The following is a 16819-nucleotide window of genomic DNA, read 5'->3' on the forward strand; positions in this document are numbered from 1 at the left end:
TATGGTGCATGCATTACATATCTGACTCTCTTCTCTTATTAAGGATTTGTTTCCTATCTCATTACGTTTTCATCAAACACCACCTACAAAGGTGAGGGGGGGGTAGAGGGAGAAAGAGAGAGAGATAGAGAGAGAGAGGGAGGGTGGGAAGGGAGAGTGTAAAAGAGAGAGTACAGAGGCTCCTCCTCGTTTGCTGCGTGTGTTTCTTGTGTTTTTTCAGCCTGTTCTTCACTCACACTCTCGCTCAGCAGAGATTCAAAGGTGGAGAGCAAAGATTGTCACCCAGGAAAAAAAAGGGGGGAAGGGAAACAGATTTTCTTCCTCTCTCACCAAGAAAGAGACACAAACAAGAAAAAAAAGGTAGAAATATAGTGTTTATTTTGAGGGAGGGGGGGGGGGTTACTCTCATCAGCCCTGCCTTCTGCATGTGCTCAGCTCTGCACAACTGTGTTCCCAGATGGAGAGGATGCAGGCAGAGGGAGAGGGGGACCACTTGGAGCGACCAAGCCCACTGACTGACAAGGAGAGGGTGATGATCCAGGACTCCTGGGCAAAAGTCTACCAGAACTGTGAAGACGTTGGGGTGGCCATACTAGTCAGGTATTTCTTTTTCGTAGTTGTACTCTCCTGTTTTATGTTTGGAATCTTTTAACGCAGGTTGAGTGCAGAGTTAGGAAGATATTTCTATTATTCCGACAGACAAAGATACTGGCGGAGAGGTGACAACGGTTATAAAAGCTCTGAGTGTGTAATAAGTAGGGAGAAGACTGATCAGCAGTTGCATGTCACACGGAACTGTATGCATACCATCCAAAGGACTTTTCATACATTTTCTCCTCATTTCTGCAACTTGAATTATAGTTCACCACTGATAAGGTCAAATTTGCATTTCGTCTCTTCCCCCCCTCAGTGATATAACTGCACCTGCTGGAGCCACAAGGGCTACGGATGCTTTTCTGCCACAGAAAGCTAAAAAATATATCTATCTCCATCATCTTGAACTCAGACTGTGGGATTATCCTCCCTCAGAATGCAGTTGCTAAATTCAAATGATCTCATTGACTTCACAAGTTTCAAGTCTGTCCAAAGGAACTCAGTCCATTGCCCTGAAGGAAATTCTTCTGTGACATTCTTTCATGTGTGTCGTGATTCAGTGCATGCCACAGCATTTCTTTATAATCCTTTATGATTGCAGGAGCTGAAAGTTGATAGGGAGGTTAGAAGCAATGCAGGGCGTGATATAGCCTACTTGTAACCATCAGTAAGATAATGGTTATTGTAGTGGTTGTTACTGACTGTTAGGATTTAGCTGCAGCACTTTTACAATACAAATCAGTATCCCACTCCTTTCTAAGATAACCATGTTGAAACTAAATTAACTTAATTTATTTTCTTCCGCTGCATTCCTTCACAAAGACCCTGCAACCTTTAGGAATTTGTGGAATGAGGATGGATCAATAAACATGGCCATGGTACATTTTCCTATTAGCAGTAAGAGCAGATCAGTGTCACTCCACTGAACTTTAGCGTCAACTAGAATCCTTAAAACTAAACCCGACGGTCTTTCGGGTAAGACACCTAAAGTATAGCAAATTATGACGCTGTCTCTGAAATTCGAAACTTTATCTGGATTCAGCTCTTCAGTTAGTCCTGAAGAATAGATAAGGAAGGATTAGGAGACCATATAAAATACTAATGAGGCTATTTATATGCAACCACAGGTCATGCAATTACAGGAGACAAAGATTAAACACCACGGCTCCTCATTAGTTTGCATTGAAACTAAGAATTCTTGGCTCCAGCACTTTGCCAAGGCACTCCACCCAGAGTGAGAGATTAGAACACCACCTTCCATCTCCTCCCTTCTCAGACATTAAACTCTCAAGTGAAACTCTATCCAGCCATATGCTTCAGAGCTAACAGAGACATATTTGCTTCCTCAGTTGTGGCAGAGGCAGTGGGAGATGGGACATCAGGTTTAGATAGCCAGCAACCAGATGCATTGGCCCTCTTCCCAGACTGTGGGAGGGGGGTGCTTTTAGGTTTCTCGTTTCTAATTCTCTATGAGACCTCTGAGGGTCAAACAAGGATGAAATAAAAATGAAAGTCTTTGAACTGACTATTTGTTCTCAGAAAGACCAGGCTGTGCAAAGAAATATCAAACCCGGAACTTGAACAGAAATAATATAATGTTTATGCCAAATGAAACATAAAATGTTAGCTGTCTTTGCAGTAATAATAATGCTCAACCAGTAAAAGGAAGGCAGCATCAGGTGGGCTGAGTGGTAATTTTCTTCATCTCACCCTCTCCAATTAACACATTTAACCTTTTGTTAGAAATTGAAATCGTGCAGGATTTCTTTTTTTAGGCATGGCAGGAACCACAGTGCAGAACCACTCAGACACCTGAGCCAACAGGTTCACAAGGGGAGCCACACAGTAACAAGGTAGATCCACAGGCCAGATTTCTCATTCAAGGTATGCTTTACACCATGAGTTTCTCAACGCAGGTGGTGATGAATAACATAACAACAAATAAATATTGGCATGTAATTAACTAAAAATGATATGCTTCTTTAAAACCATAATTTAATGAGTTAACTATCACACTGGTTTTACAGAGAAGAACCAATTATATAATCCAGTATTAAACTGGAGTGCAGAGTCGTCAGGAATCCAAGGTTTAGACCTTCCTCCCAAACACTATCAGAGCTAGATCAACCTTCAGGAGAAACATCTGTTATGCACATTTTATTAATTATTTATTCATTTTAGCTGCAAGATTTATTTTTATATTGTGAAACGTTAAATAATTTAAAAGATTAACTACAGGAAGTATGTGACCTTATTTTTGCCCTATGCACATACTATTATTATTATTATTATTATTATTATTATTATTATTATTATTATTATTATATAATCCCCTGTAAAGAAAAGTAATAATGAAGGTAAAAAAAGAGAACATATCAGCAGAGTGCTTAACATGCTTGCTCTTACTACTGGTTTACACTTCAAAGTAAATTATTTTCATATATATGGAATACATACCACGCAGTACAGTTTGAACATACAAACATGTAGGGAAAATATGTAACGCTCTCATGTCTCAGTTTAATTTAATCCGGTATCTTGCCAGCTCAAAAGAAAAATGAACGTGGGTTTGCAGGATCGAGTTGATGCAGGCTGAAGGGCGATGAGATTAGCGGAGCTTCCCAGCAGCTGCTCATACATGTATCTCTCATTTACTTTGACTCTCCTTCCTTTCGCAGGCTGTTTGTGAACTTTCCCTCATCCAAGCAATACTTCAGCCAGTTCAAGAACATTGAGGACCCGGAGGAGCTGGAGAGGAGTGCCCAGCTTAGGAAGCATGCTCACAGAGTCATGAATGCCCTGAATACACTAGTGGAGAGCCTGGACAACTCAGACAAGGTGGCCTCAGTGCTGAAGGTGGTGGGCAAGGCCCACGCACTCCGACACAAGGTGGAGCCTGTGTACTTTAAGGTAAAGCATCTGTAAATAATAAAAAGAAGTGACACACACACACACACACACACACACACACACACACACACTCACACACACACACACACTCACTCACTCAGACATTAACTTAGGTTAGTACAAAAAAAGAAGAAGAAAACAGTTAAAGCTGCATAAAGGTATTTTTAACCAGTAGAGGGCAGAAAGTAGACTCTTAAACATAAACTGCAGAAAGGGTTCTTTGATGTGACCCAGAGGAAATCAGAAAAGACTTCTAGATCCAAGGATTTGGGTTTACAACTTGCCGCCATCTTTGTCAGTGACTGGACCCAGACAATCCAGTAAAACAGGGAGGAAGCCTGGGTGATTCTCAAAACCGCCAACCAGTGAGATATAACACGTTGATTAGTGAGCTATTGAGGTGCTGGTAGGCAGATTGTATTGTTTGTACAGAGCCATGCAAGCTGTTTCCCTCTGTTTCCAGTCTTTATGCTAAGCTAAGCTACCTGGCTGCTGGCTGTAGCTTCATATTTATTGTACAGACAAGAGAGTGGTATCAATCTTCTCATCTAACTTTCTGCAGCATATTTCCCAAAGTGTCAAACATTTCCTTTAATGGAACCTCAAGGTGTCTTAGGTACTGTGTTTGGTTGTGTCTTGCCCAGATCCTGAGTGGCGTGATACTGGAGGTCCTAGGAGAAGAGTTTTCCGAGGTTGTGACACCAGAGGTGGCCGCTGCGTGGACCAAACTCTTGGCTATGGTCTACTTCGGCATCACAGCCATCTATGAGGAAGTGGGCTGGACTAAGCTCTCAACCTCAACCGGGTGAAGCTTTTAGTATGGGTTTATTGGACTGTGAACTCCCAGATACTTCTGTGTGGGCCAGGGCCTCATCAGAGAGGGGGAATTTGACTGTACTGACCTTTGAAGGGAAGCAATGTATCTGGGGAATACAATTTAATGTAATCTAATTGTGGGCTATGGGACATAATACACTTTAAATAAGAACAGGTATTGGGCTCTTTTTATGGCTAATAATGTGTGTGTGTGTGTGTGTGTGTGTGTGTGTGTGTGTGTGTGTGTGTGTGTGTTTGTGTGTTTGTGTGTGTGTGTGTGAGAGTAAAAAGTTAAACCTCTCTCCTTGTTTTTATACTCTTGTAAAAGACCACATTTTTAAAAGGAGAGAGCAAAGATGAAGTAAATGCAAACTTAAACCCAACAGTGGACAAGAGGTCACATGGCTCACACGACTTGGATGTGCCTTCTACCGAATGTGTATATCTAAAAAAAACCTGCCATGTAAATACTGTTCTTTCTAAATATCATGTAGCGTTTCCTTTTATCAGTCTGTGCCCACTTGGCGCTGTTCACTAGATATAGATAGAGATATTAAGAAGACATTTTTAAATTTTTAACAGTTAATTGTGATGATTGTACATTTTTTTCATCATGACTCACCTTTGTATTTACCACAATTTTGAAATAAAAATACAAAAAAAACAACAACCTGTGACCCCCACAATGTTCAATCCTTTTAAATCTGCTCTAATCCGATTCCCCTGCATGTCTACTCACACGTGTTGACATAATTAGACCTTTTGTTTCTGTTGCTTGGCCCAACGTGTTCCCATGGATAGGCATATGAAAAACATTTTACTTTTAAGGACATTTTGCGTGTCATATCAGTGCATTTTAAGCTTTTTTCTGTCATTTAATTCATTCACTTTCGTCGCTCATTATACTTCGTCAGTCAGAAGACAGACTAAATGACACTCGACTAAATGACGTAAAATGCATGATAAGCAAAAAAATGCATTGTGGTAGTACACGAAATGACTTCAGAAATTGCAGTGTTATTCATATGCCATTTGGTGATACCAGGCTGCTAGGCCTACTGCTCCTTTATTCTCTGCTGAGTCAGCAGTGCTAAGTATAAGCTGCTGAAAGTCCCTATTTATAGCCCCATTCATCCCACTATCTCTCTTTTCATTAGATATTTTAGGAACACTGCACTGAGCCAACGGTGAATTAGTTTTATCCAGATACGGTAATGTGATTGGTATCTGTTAATCCTTTCAGTAAACCCATGTTGTAGAGTGCCAGCCAATTTAAACAGGCCCTCCTACAAAATGCTGCCCTTTCTTAACAAACAAAAAAGACACTATCGATGTGGTTAATGTGGCCTGCTGTGTTGACGACATGATGACGAGGTGGGTTGTTTTCGGAATAGAAACACACAGCATGCTCTGTTTACCTCCTATTCCTGCCTTGATCCTAGCTAATCCTCTGGGCTAATCTCCCCAATCATGCGGGAGAGCCAAGAGGAAAGGAATTGTCAGATTGTCACACCACAAACTGCCTTTTACTATCGACACCTTTCAATGGGAGGAGAAGTCTCGGTGCTCTAAACCACCATCTGTTCCAAGGCAGGAGATCCTTGGAGGTAGGACCATGTGTACCACGATGGTGGTCCTGACCACCATCGCTCTCATCCTGAGGCAGAGATTCTCCAGCAAAATCAAACCGTAAGTACTGATCATGAACTCTTGTGGTTTTTAGCAGGCGCTAAAGAATAGTGGTCATTAGAAAATCTGTCTGTGTTTTCAATTGTGAAACAGAAATAAGAGACTCCTTGTTTTCCTGTGCCTGACAAAGAAAAGACAAATTCAACAGTTTGAGGCTTGTGAGAAAAGCATTAAATACTTCATAAAATAAAAACACGTCAAATACTTTCATCCATACAATTAATATGTGTGTTTATGTGTGGGTGAGTGATGGAGAGACTTATCTGCATTATTGATTTGAAATCCCTCCAGTGATTATTTTAGGGTTTGCCTTGAGCAACAGTGTGCGAATTAAGTGGCTCCATACATGACAACAGTGTATTCCAGTGTTTTTTTTACTGGAGAGATGAATGCACAGGAAAGCATCACAGCTCTCGAGTTCATGGCTACTAATTGACTCAAGTGCAATCTCCTCAGCCCCCCCGGCCCTGCTCAACCACTCACACAGCAATGGCAAACAATACCAGGATGCTACAGCAGCACCATGGAGCACGGCAACAGCTAGCTTGCACAATTATGAGCTAAGGAACAGCAAGACATATAATTGGGTTCCTTTAACAAAACTGTTTCTAGATAAGTGTGTTCAAGAAGACACTTTGATGATTAATATAGAGGATTTAATATTGAGTATTATGTTCTGTATCACAGGCAGAAAGAGCCCATTGAGAAAGACGTGCCATACATGAAGAGCAATGGAGCAGCAGAAACCCACAAATGACAACAGTGAGCATCACAAGGTAAGGACACACAAACAATCAAGTCAATGAAAACAGACTGAGGAACTGTACTATACAGCTAAAGGGACCTTAAAGGGATACTCCTGCGATTTTAGTATTGCACTTCCAACCAGCAGAGGCCATATCCTGACATTTAGTGCCTTATGTTGGTCCAAACATTCTGGCACTTACAATTCTATCTATTGATGCAACTTGATAGCCTGTTTCATTAGTGTCCCCTGTCTGGTAAGCACCCATATACTCAAAACTCCAGTTTGTAAAACAGTCATTTTAGTGACACTTTTTTTATCAGGTCCCAGAGTTTCCTATAATTTCCTAAAAAGGAAAAAAAGGAACTTTCAGTTAATTAACTGCAGTGAATTGCTAGTTACCTATAGAATATTCTAATCAATGCAAAGATGGTCAGCTGAACATGTACAATTTAAGTTATATGAAGAATAAAGTTAAAATGAATAATCAATTGATACAGACTTTGTTTTGAATGGAGCATTAAGCGTTAAATGGAACATTTAAAGGAAATACCATTGGCAATTAACACCTGCTTTAGACAATGTATTCAACTCAAACAACAGTATCAGAGCTTTGGGACTATTTACATCCTATTTGTTATAATTATTTCCAGAAGACTTACTCAGGATTTTTTAGGAATTGGTGGATTTTTAAAATAAAGCCTTACTGCTTGGAGCCCAATGCTGAGATAAGCCCATCACCAGACAAAACCCCAGACGTTCAATTACAATCTGTTTTAGGGGCACACATCCTGCATTAATAACACTGAACACTGGGATTGGACGTAGATTGTGAGGCAATGTTGATGTAATTCTGTTTGTTTTTTTAGGGATTATTTTTTTGTTGGCATTTCTGCTTTTGTGTTATTATATAGTGATAGAGACAGACAGGAAAAGCAAGTGAGAGAGATGCTGCGGTAAGGACTCAGCCTTAATGGTACGCTCCCGGGTCGCCCAGTTGATTTACTGTAATTCTTTGGAATATTGGGCTGAGGTGAGACAACCATATCATTTTCTCAGACTCAGATTATACAACTGTTTTCATAGGCTGAGTGGTTCTCCTGATGATGCGTATAAACTGAAAGTCATGTGTAAAATCAGTGGAATACTGCTTTAAGAATATAAACATGGCACTTCACCTTGAACACAACTCATTTGAGTCTAGCAGTGTTGGTATTTTTGTCAGTATTTTAGCAAAGAAATTGGGCTAATGCTAAATTTGATCAAACCCGTTTTGTAATAAAATGTTATTTCATTAAGTTGTAAATTCAAAATAAAATTGTGCATATAAACTGAGAATATCAGTGTGTGTGACAGAGACAGGAAAATGTGTGTGTGTGTGTGTGTGTGTGTGTGTGTGTGTGTGTGTGTGTGTGTGTGTGTGTGTGTGTGCATGTGTGCGTGTGTGCTTGTGCGTGCATGCGTTAGGGGAGGTTTAGAGAAAGTGCTCCAGACACAGGGAGAAAGTGGAGCAGCGGTGCATGTTACAAAGGCACAGATGCATAAAGAGCTAAGATGCCTGCCCCACATTGAGCGTTTAAGTATTCACGGCTACACTGCTAATGCTAAATGATTCAGAGACAGAGCAACAATCCATTATCTCTTTGGAGGGCTATTATAAATACATTACCTCCCTACAACAAAATGCTTAATGCAGCTAAAAGATCTTAATATGAAGTAATAAACTATTTGAACATTGCAGCCTATTTACTGAATGTTTCATGTAGATCACAGGACTTTAATGTGCCATCTTTTACTGGCTATCTGAATCATTTTTATGGAGGAAGTGTATTCAGGGTGATTTATTCTATGATGAATGCTTACATCACTTGTGTCTTTTCTTGTACTTCCCTTGTGCTCCCCCTCCCCTGCAGGCACGATCAGGTCATCATCTCAAGACTGGTGAGCTCTGTTATTTGAATTTTCGGCAATTCTGTGAAACTGCCACAGATTTTGAGATAAGGGGCCGTGTTCATTTCACGGAATTCTGTGAGACCAGGTTGATTTAACCCCTAGAATGAATTAGAAATCCAATGTGAATTTACTTTACAACTTTGAAAGCTATCAAACCTGATTTGTTGTGCTGTTTGTTATCACTGGCCTCTATTCAGGACTTATTTCCCTGGATACTACAGGACAGGTTTCCTATAGCCTTATCTATTTTGTTGTTTTCTCTCATTGGTCAGATTTATCTGCACACACAGCTCACGCCAAGACTCCCACCAGGATTTTGAAAAACAACAACAATGAAGCCAGCTTTGATCATGGCTTCCCCTATCTGTCCTGCAGATGCTCTCATCACTGGAACAGGAAATAGCAACTGAGTGAATTCCACTTTGGAAAATGATGCCTGACATATGCTGCTTATTCGTCATGAAAAACTGAATTTATAATACTGTCACTTCAAAGTTGGTGATATGATCAGGGAACAAAGTGACAAAACATGTTATGTGCCTCTGCATAAAAACAAGCAGTAATCATTTTGTTTGATTTCATGTTTTGCTTGCTTAAAAAAATAAAAATGTAATGAATTGTTTTAAATGTATGTTGACTGTATGTATCTTAAAGAGTCGCTTGTCTTAAGATCTCTAAGTGATCTAACTCCTTCTGAAAAAGGGGCTAAAGTCATGTGTTGTATTGTATATGGCAGGTATGTCCATTCTGTTAATCCCATAAAGGTTTATGTTCTCACGGGAGAATCCCAAGGCTTAAATAAAGCGATGGAATGGCATTTATGTGCTGTTGTGTACTTCTGGATGCCAATAAAGATTGTGTCTCGCATGCACAAAGAATAACTTGTGCTTAATTTGCTGATGATTCATGTAAAAGGCATATATCTTCTAATAATAACATTGGTGAAGCATTTATTTTTCTTGTTCACTTCTGAGTTTGAAATGGACAGTTTCATTTCTTGACAATTCATATTTGGTTGCATACAGCTTTATTATTATCCTGTGCTGTAAGCTGTAAGCTGTAAGCATGTCTTTTGCCTCCAAAGAGTAAAACAATTATTTGACACTACATATGATATGTAGGCTGACATTACAGTAAATGGTGTTCTCCTTCAAAGTATACATTAATTTTGCCTGCACACTTAGCTTCACAACCAATTGACATTTCTTAAAGTGCTCATATTATGCTAATTTTCAGGTTCATAATTGTATTTAGAGGTTATATCAGAATAGGTTTATGTTTTGCAGCTCCTCTTTTCACCCTGTGTGTTGAGCTCTCTGTTTTAGCTACAGAGTGAGACATCACACTTCGGTTCCATCTTTGTTGGGAGTCGCACATGCACAGTAGCTAGGTAAGGACTACTAGCCAGTCAGAAGCAGGGTATGAGGGCGTGCCATGCTAGCAGCTAGGCGAGAGATTATAACGTGTGTTACAAAGTGACGCACGTTCGTCACGGAAGTAAAAGCTAGACTACAATAGAGCTGTTTGGAGCAGTTTGTAAACAGTGTTTTCTGTTGGAGATGGTAAGTGCCTTTGGGGTGGAACTTTGGGCTTTTTCACTTTGTAAACCTATAACATGCACAAAAAGATATATAACACAATAAAGGAAAGGGGAAAAGCCAAAAAGCATAATATGAGCACTTTAAAACACACATATTATTTTTCTGTTATTTCTGCTTGGATCAAGTAAAAGGGTAAATTTCATGCTTTAAGGTATTCAATGCACTCTGAAAAAAACAGCTTTAATATTGATATAGAGCATGAAACAACAAACCCTCCATCATCAGTTATCTACAAAAAAAAATCTAAATATTGCATGCATGGCAAGGCATTTTAAATAGAGGTTGTCTACTTGTTCACTGTGTTAATGGAACAAATCTCTGTTTTGACAGAATGATCAATGATGCTGGCATGCATGTCTAATCCCAACTCTGACACGCCTGAAAAAGGCTGAAGTCTCATGAGGAATTGTGTAAACCTAACTTTGAGCAATGTGCTTACTTGTTATCTGCTGATTAAGAGTACAACATCAGGCCTAGACCTCACTGAATTAAACATAGGCTTCATAAGATAAATTATTCAGCTCTTCAGTTTTGTTGTAAGGATTTGCACTGACTAATTGTTTTAAGCTCTGGCGCCACCTGGTGGTAAAACCGTTTGGTCGATTTCACCAAGTAAGCAAGTTAAAGATGTCAAAGCAAGTCCAAAACAAGCAACTTCATAATTTCAACGCATCCTAAAACAAACACACTTTCTGAAACATGTTTCCTTAAAGCAGGGGTCTGCAACCTGTGGCTCCTGTCTGTGCATGTGGCTCTTTAGCCCATGTCCTGTGGCTCCCTGTGGCTTTGGCAAAAAATCTATACGGAAATGCAGACTATTTCGTTTTCATTTAGGCTATCGTTATTGAAGGCCTAAAGTGATTATTACATTCTCCATTTAGGCTTTATAACATTTTAGTCAACTATAAAATGTACGTCTAAAGTCCGGCGCCTTATAGGCTATCCTCCAAATGTTGCCGAACCTCAGCGATCTTAAGTTTCCATAGATTAGCTATTTTACAAATCCTAGTAATATTGAAAGACATGTCCAGAGAAAGCACACTGCATTTGCTGAAAATTATCCACCTGGGGATGAGAGAAAGAGAAATTTGAGAAAGCAGAGCAAATGTAGGCCCTACGTTAAGAAATGTTACGTTAGCTATCAAACGGTCAAAAGCCAAACAGCACCATATTAATGAACGCTCATTTAGACCTATGCGTAGGCCTAATGTTGATAGGATATGAATAGACTTGAATAGACTGTGTTACCTAGACTGTGTGTGGGGGGTGCCATGGCTGCCTATTTTCATAGTAAAGGTTGCTGACCCCTGCCTTAAAGGGTACGCTAAAACTACTCCACCCACAATACACCGCGGACTGTAAACAGGAAGCGTGTGTCTCGCGCCGGTTAGTGGTTAGTATGGTATGGCTCCGTGGTACGTTACTGCTGTAGTGTAGTAATCCCTCAAACATGACCCTTCTGAATTTCCTTTTGCTGTGTGTACAGCACAAATCCATAACTTTGTAATGATAAGCATACGGTTTGTGTTAGAAGACTGAATTAGTGTAGGTTTGCAATATGGCTAACGAACAGCCTTGTCCACGTAACGTTAACGTTGTGTAGCAGCGGTGTTCCTCCAGGTTCGTTTCAATGTTAACTGAACGTTAACGGTTAACGTTACTGTAAGTAAAATGGCCAACTTTAAAATGCTAAACGACTAAACTTAAACATGACATGCATTAAAAGCATGAAACAATACGATGTGTAACCATATTAACTAACGTTAACTACAAGCGTGTGTGTTTTTTATTGAACGCTCATCGATGTAGCTAACAGAGAGGTTACCAATGGAGACAGGAGACGCCTAATCAGATTTTGCTTGTTTAGGTTAGCTAGCTAGCTAGCTAGCTACACTCAATTGAACGCTACCAGGAGAGATTCAACATGGTGAGTCAAACTGGTTCCAGTATCAACGTTATCACGATATATAGGTTATGTTAAACTGGATTCTTAAACAAGTTAAATCACTTTGTATGTTTACAATTGATTTGCTCTTTGCAGTGGACCCAGGAGTTAGCTAGCTAGTTACACTAGGTTAATCTAATCCAGCTGTAAAATAACCCATATTTCACTGTCATTTACAGGCTACAAAGTTGAAGAGCAAACCATCCAAAAGTAAGTTCCTCACGTGTTATTTGAATTCTGTACCCCGTAGTTTCACTTACTATATATTGTTATTGTAGCAGATATACAGAAATCAATTCACAACCAATAACTTTTAACATATAGAATAACATAAAAACAGTATACAGCCAAAACATAATCAGAGCTTGTGGCAGTATAATCAGAATGGAGCATAAATGTCATGCCAACTTAAAGTGTAATAAGCTGAAGAGTCTCAAGCTTGTGTAAAAACCCTTACGGTTTTCCCAAGGTTTATTCGGAGATGAAGATTTGCTCGACAGCTTATTTGATGATAAAAGTAAGTGAGCAGTTCTAAACCCAATAGTATTATCATTATTTATTATTATTGTGAGAGTTTTGTGCATTATAATGTTTTCTCTCAACATTGTACTCACCAGAACTCCCAGTAAGGGAGAAAGCAACTCGCCGTGGACTAGCGAATCGGTAGGTTGGAGGAATCCAAGAGTTACAATCAATTATAAAAATGAAAGTGAGTTACAATTTTTTTTCTTCTCCAGCACTTCTGCCACGGATAACATCTTCAGTATGCTAGCAGAGGAGGTAAAGAGGGATGGTGGGGACACTGAGGTATGTAAACAGAGATGTTAAAAGATACATGTATATGTTCACAGTCTTATATACTATTTAGCACTTTTTTTTATTGTCTCTTTGTTGCTATTTTCTTTTCTGTTCAAGGGCTCTGATGTCTCAGCAGCTGATCCCAGTGACATACTGAAAAACATGAAGGTAGGTCATTATAAACTGGGGAAATGCAGAGACAAAGTTCAGCTTTGTAGTTGTCCGTACATGGTCTCAAGTCCACTGACAGTGTCTATTGTTTTTTCTGTATCCTTGTCCAGGATATGGATGATATGGATGCTGACCTTTTTGCATCAAAGAAAAAGCCCAGTTCAGCTCCTGCACAAACAAAGCCGTTTGGCAATGAAGGGCCAAAGAAAGACTCGTCCACGTTAGAAAGTAAAGTAAAACCAGAGGGAGCAGGTTATCCAGTGCAGTGTTCTTGCATAAATTATTTTCTTATTATTAGCTACACTTTGTTGCCGGCTTTGAAGTTGGCATTAATAGCAGCAATTAGAGAGAGCCTTGTCTTCCCCTCTTCACTCAGATGAACCCAGCATAGGAGGGAGGAAGCCTAACTCTGCACCTTCGTCTACAGCACATAAGTACAAGAAGTACAGCTTCTCTGGTGTGTGAGCCTCCCTGTCCCATCCATCTCTAACACTGAGCCCTTATATACAGTAACCCAGCAGTCGCTTACTGATAGTGTTGCCTTGTTTTTCTCAAAACTGCTGCATTCATTTAGACAGTGGTGGTGGTGATGATGATGAAGGTCTTGGTCAGACACCTTACGATAAAGGTACATTAGTGCACGTATGTGTTTGGCTCTTTACTTGTAGTTGAATAATATCAGTGGGTAGTTTCAGTGAGTGTCTGTGGGTAGTTTAAACAGGAGAGGTACACACAATAAAAAGTGACAAATGACATTGGAAATGTTACGCAAATGTACAAATCTGAAAGTGAGATAGCTATCCAGTCAATGTTTTACCATTTAGTGAGTTACAGTTTCTTTGGTACACCTGTTCAATCTCATGCAATCGAATGCACCAGCCCTCCAATAATTCCTATATTTGTTGAGCTAACTGCTTTGTGTTAAAAAGGTGTTTATAATATTTTGTCCACCCCTGTTTACATACGTAAAGGGGACAGTATATAAAAAATGCCCCTCAGTGAATGCAATCCAATACAGCACCAAGTATAGTATCGTATTGGTGCATACAGGTATACTTAATAAACTGTTAACTCAGTGTATAATCATAGACTATATGCTCATACTTTACAAATATTTGAAACGTGTACATTGTAATATCTGATATTTAAAAAAAAAAAGTAGCATAATCTATACTGTACATATTTGATGTCTCTTTATCATTTACTGCTTTACAGTCTGGGGTCCATAAAATGTGTAAAGAATCTTATTTCCACTGCAGATCTAGACGATCCCTTGGCTGATCTACTTGATGACTTGCTTCCAGATGAAACCAAGCCCGAACCTAAATCTATCATACAGCAGGCCAAACCTGAAAGATCTGTGCCATCTCCTTTAGCATCTCCTATCCTAAAGACTGAAACATGTGAGCCTTAAATTATCCGCAATTCTTAGTTTTCAAACTTTAATCGAACAGTCTATTAAGTTCTGTTTGTGTTTGTGTGTGTATATTCTTTGTTCATCAGCTAAGGCAGCAAAAAAGCGAAGTGATGTTACGTTTGATGACGATAAAGATGACCTCATGGATGCACTCGGATTTGACAGTGATAAAAACAATCCCAAGAAAAAAGAGACTGGGCTTTGGTCCAACAAGGGAAGGTAACAGCTTTGTTCTCGCTCTTACTGCCTCGATTGTATTGTTGTCCTTATTTATAGCGCTTGACGATAAATAATTTCAGCTTTATTGCTTTGGGATGCCGCTAAAAACAAAGCCAAGCTTTGACTATGTTTTACAAAGCATCTTTCAGCTTCAGGCGTATAAATTATTTTCTAATTTGTTTGCCTTCACTTCTACGTTGTTGTTGCAAAAAAACTTCTTCTATTGTATCTTAACATGGTCTCTTTCGCCATTCCCTCTGTTGCATGTTATCTCAGGAGCGAGACCCCTCAGAGACCTCGTACTAAACTCGATGAGATTCTGGAGAGTTTGACTTCACCTCGTCTTCTGGAGCGACCTCCGACGGGCGAGAGGAAGGACCAGCCTCAGTCTCAAGAGAAGCAGCAACACGAGAAGACCTTCAGTGTGAAAGGTAATCGAGCACCCTGAATGTCTGCTCTCATAAGTAAGAGCAAGTACTGTTTTAAAAGGAACACAGACTAATTCTGTTCCTATTTATCAGAACCACTTCTAGAAGATGACCTCACATTTGGCTCCTATCAGCCCACGTTGGGATCCACGCCTGAGGGGCGCCAGTCCCGCAGACCGTCTGTCAGGTGTGTGTGTGTCTTGGTAAACTTAGTCAAGATGTTCCATTTCCAGTGCCGCAGGAAATTCCGCCGGATGCATGTAATTTCGTCGACGTCCGCCCCCCCCGCTTTCTGTGGGTTGGAATGTTAAACTCTGGTGGATTTATGAGGACTATGGTTAACTGCTCCTCAGATCTCTGCAGGGTAAATCCAGACCGCTAGCTAGACTATCTGTCCAATCAGAGTTTTCTCTCGCACGACTAAAACAACTTTTGAACGTACACGTTCCATCAAAACAAGTTCCTTCCCGAGGCCATTTTGAAGCGGCTCCGTGCGGGCTTAGGCCGGCTACACACTGCCTGCGTGGCGTGAGCGTGGCGTTTCTGTTGCGTGTCAGCTGCGTGGATTTTTCTGAAACGTGTCTGACGTGGTGCTGCTGCTAGCCTTGTCTGTACACATGTATGTTGTACAGACAATATTTCCCATTGATAAAATGAAATACCATGTTAAACATAAATATATACTGATTTGATTACAGCAAAGACAACGTCGGCAGTATTGACTGCAAAATAGGCTACAGAATATTTCATTCTGTATTGACAGGTGCAATATTTTTTGTTTTTTTATTACATTTATATCTGCATTTATATCAAAACCTAGAGACTTTCAAACATCAACATGTCATTTATTAATATGTATTTGTGTCAAAATGACATATAAACATATTTTCCTATTCTATTTTGCCTGGAAACGCTTCCAACACGCTTGCGTGTCATGTGAAAAATAGGTGTTGGTTCTATTTCTAGCATGCGCGCGTTTTCGGCGCGGCTCAAGCCGCGCCTGAGACGTGCGTGTCACGCAGGCAGTGTGCAAGCTCTAACCTGTTAACATGGGAGCCGAAATAAAAACGGACACGCCACGCAGCTGACACGCTCACGCCACGCAGCCAGTGTGTAGCCGGCCTTAGCGCCGCCTGTGACGATTGTGATTGGTTTAAAGAAATGCCGATAAACCAGAGCACGTTTTTCTCCCATCCCGGGAATGCTGTGTAGCATGTAGAGGATGGTCTGGCAAAGCAAGACTATGGTAAACTGAACACTACATTTATTTATTTTTTTCTCATCATCAGATTTTCTACAGATGAGGTCAATCCCTCTACCCCAGAGAAGAAACCAAAACCCACCACCCCGACAAGACACCGCAACTCAGCTGACTGGCTAGGCCTCAAGACGAAAGACGACCACGCCTTTTCAGAGAGTGATGCCAAAGAGACTTTAACAGATTCTCCAAAGGCTCCTTCCTCTCCTTTATTAGAGAGAAGACCCTCCCTGACTGGTAGCCATGCCACGTCTGCTGCAAAAATGCCAGCAGAC

The 16819-nt window shown here is 40.2% G+C and overlaps 2 protein-coding genes across 9 annotated transcripts in view; both read left to right on the forward strand.

Moving 5' to 3' along the window:
* The first annotated feature begins 254 nt into the window (after positions 1–254).
* On the forward strand, positions 255–4948 carry LOC144529600 (cytoglobin-1-like). The gene is made up of 3 exons (XM_078268767.1): positions 255–600; positions 3273–3504; positions 4149–4948. Exons 1-3 carry the CDS (start codon positions 458–460, stop codon positions 4311–4313), a joined length of 540 nt encoding a protein of 179 aa, XP_078124893.1. The 5' UTR covers positions 255–457; the 3' UTR covers positions 4314–4948.
* Positions 4949–11683: 6735 nt separating this feature from the next.
* The window catches only part of fbf1 (Fas binding factor 1), a 15495-nt gene continuing 10359 nt past the window's right edge, over positions 11684–16819 (forward strand). For 3 of the 8 annotated variants that reach the window (XM_078270161.1, XM_078270156.1, XM_078270162.1), the window contains exons 1-14: positions 11684–12235; positions 12433–12463; positions 12723–12770; positions 12871–12916; positions 12991–13060; positions 13169–13219; positions 13333–13450; positions 13599–13679; positions 13797–13850; positions 14482–14625; positions 14726–14858; positions 15135–15289; positions 15380–15473; positions 16576–16819. The exon at positions 16576–16819 is cut by the window's right edge and continues 203 nt beyond it. In XM_078270161.1, coding sequence (XP_078126287.1) covers positions 12233–12235; positions 12433–12463; positions 12723–12770; positions 12871–12916; positions 12991–13060; positions 13169–13219; positions 13333–13450; positions 13599–13679; positions 13797–13850; positions 14482–14625; positions 14726–14858; positions 15135–15289; positions 15380–15473; positions 16576–16819 — 1272 coding nt within the window. In that variant the 5' untranslated portion in view covers positions 11684–12232. The remainder of the gene's footprint in view (positions 12236–12432; positions 12464–12722; positions 12771–12870; positions 12917–12990; positions 13061–13168; positions 13220–13332; positions 13451–13598; positions 13680–13796; positions 13851–14481; positions 14626–14725; positions 14859–15134; positions 15290–15379; positions 15474–16575) is intronic. The other 5 variants (XM_078270154.1, XM_078270155.1, XM_078270159.1 and 2 more) reach the window with 5 other exon arrangements.

The sequence above is a fragment of the Sander vitreus genome, chromosome 15 (assembly GCF_031162955.1).
Source record: "Sander vitreus isolate 19-12246 chromosome 15, sanVit1, whole genome shotgun sequence".
In the NCBI taxonomy this organism is placed as follows: domain Eukaryota; kingdom Metazoa; phylum Chordata; class Actinopteri; order Perciformes; family Percidae; genus Sander; species Sander vitreus.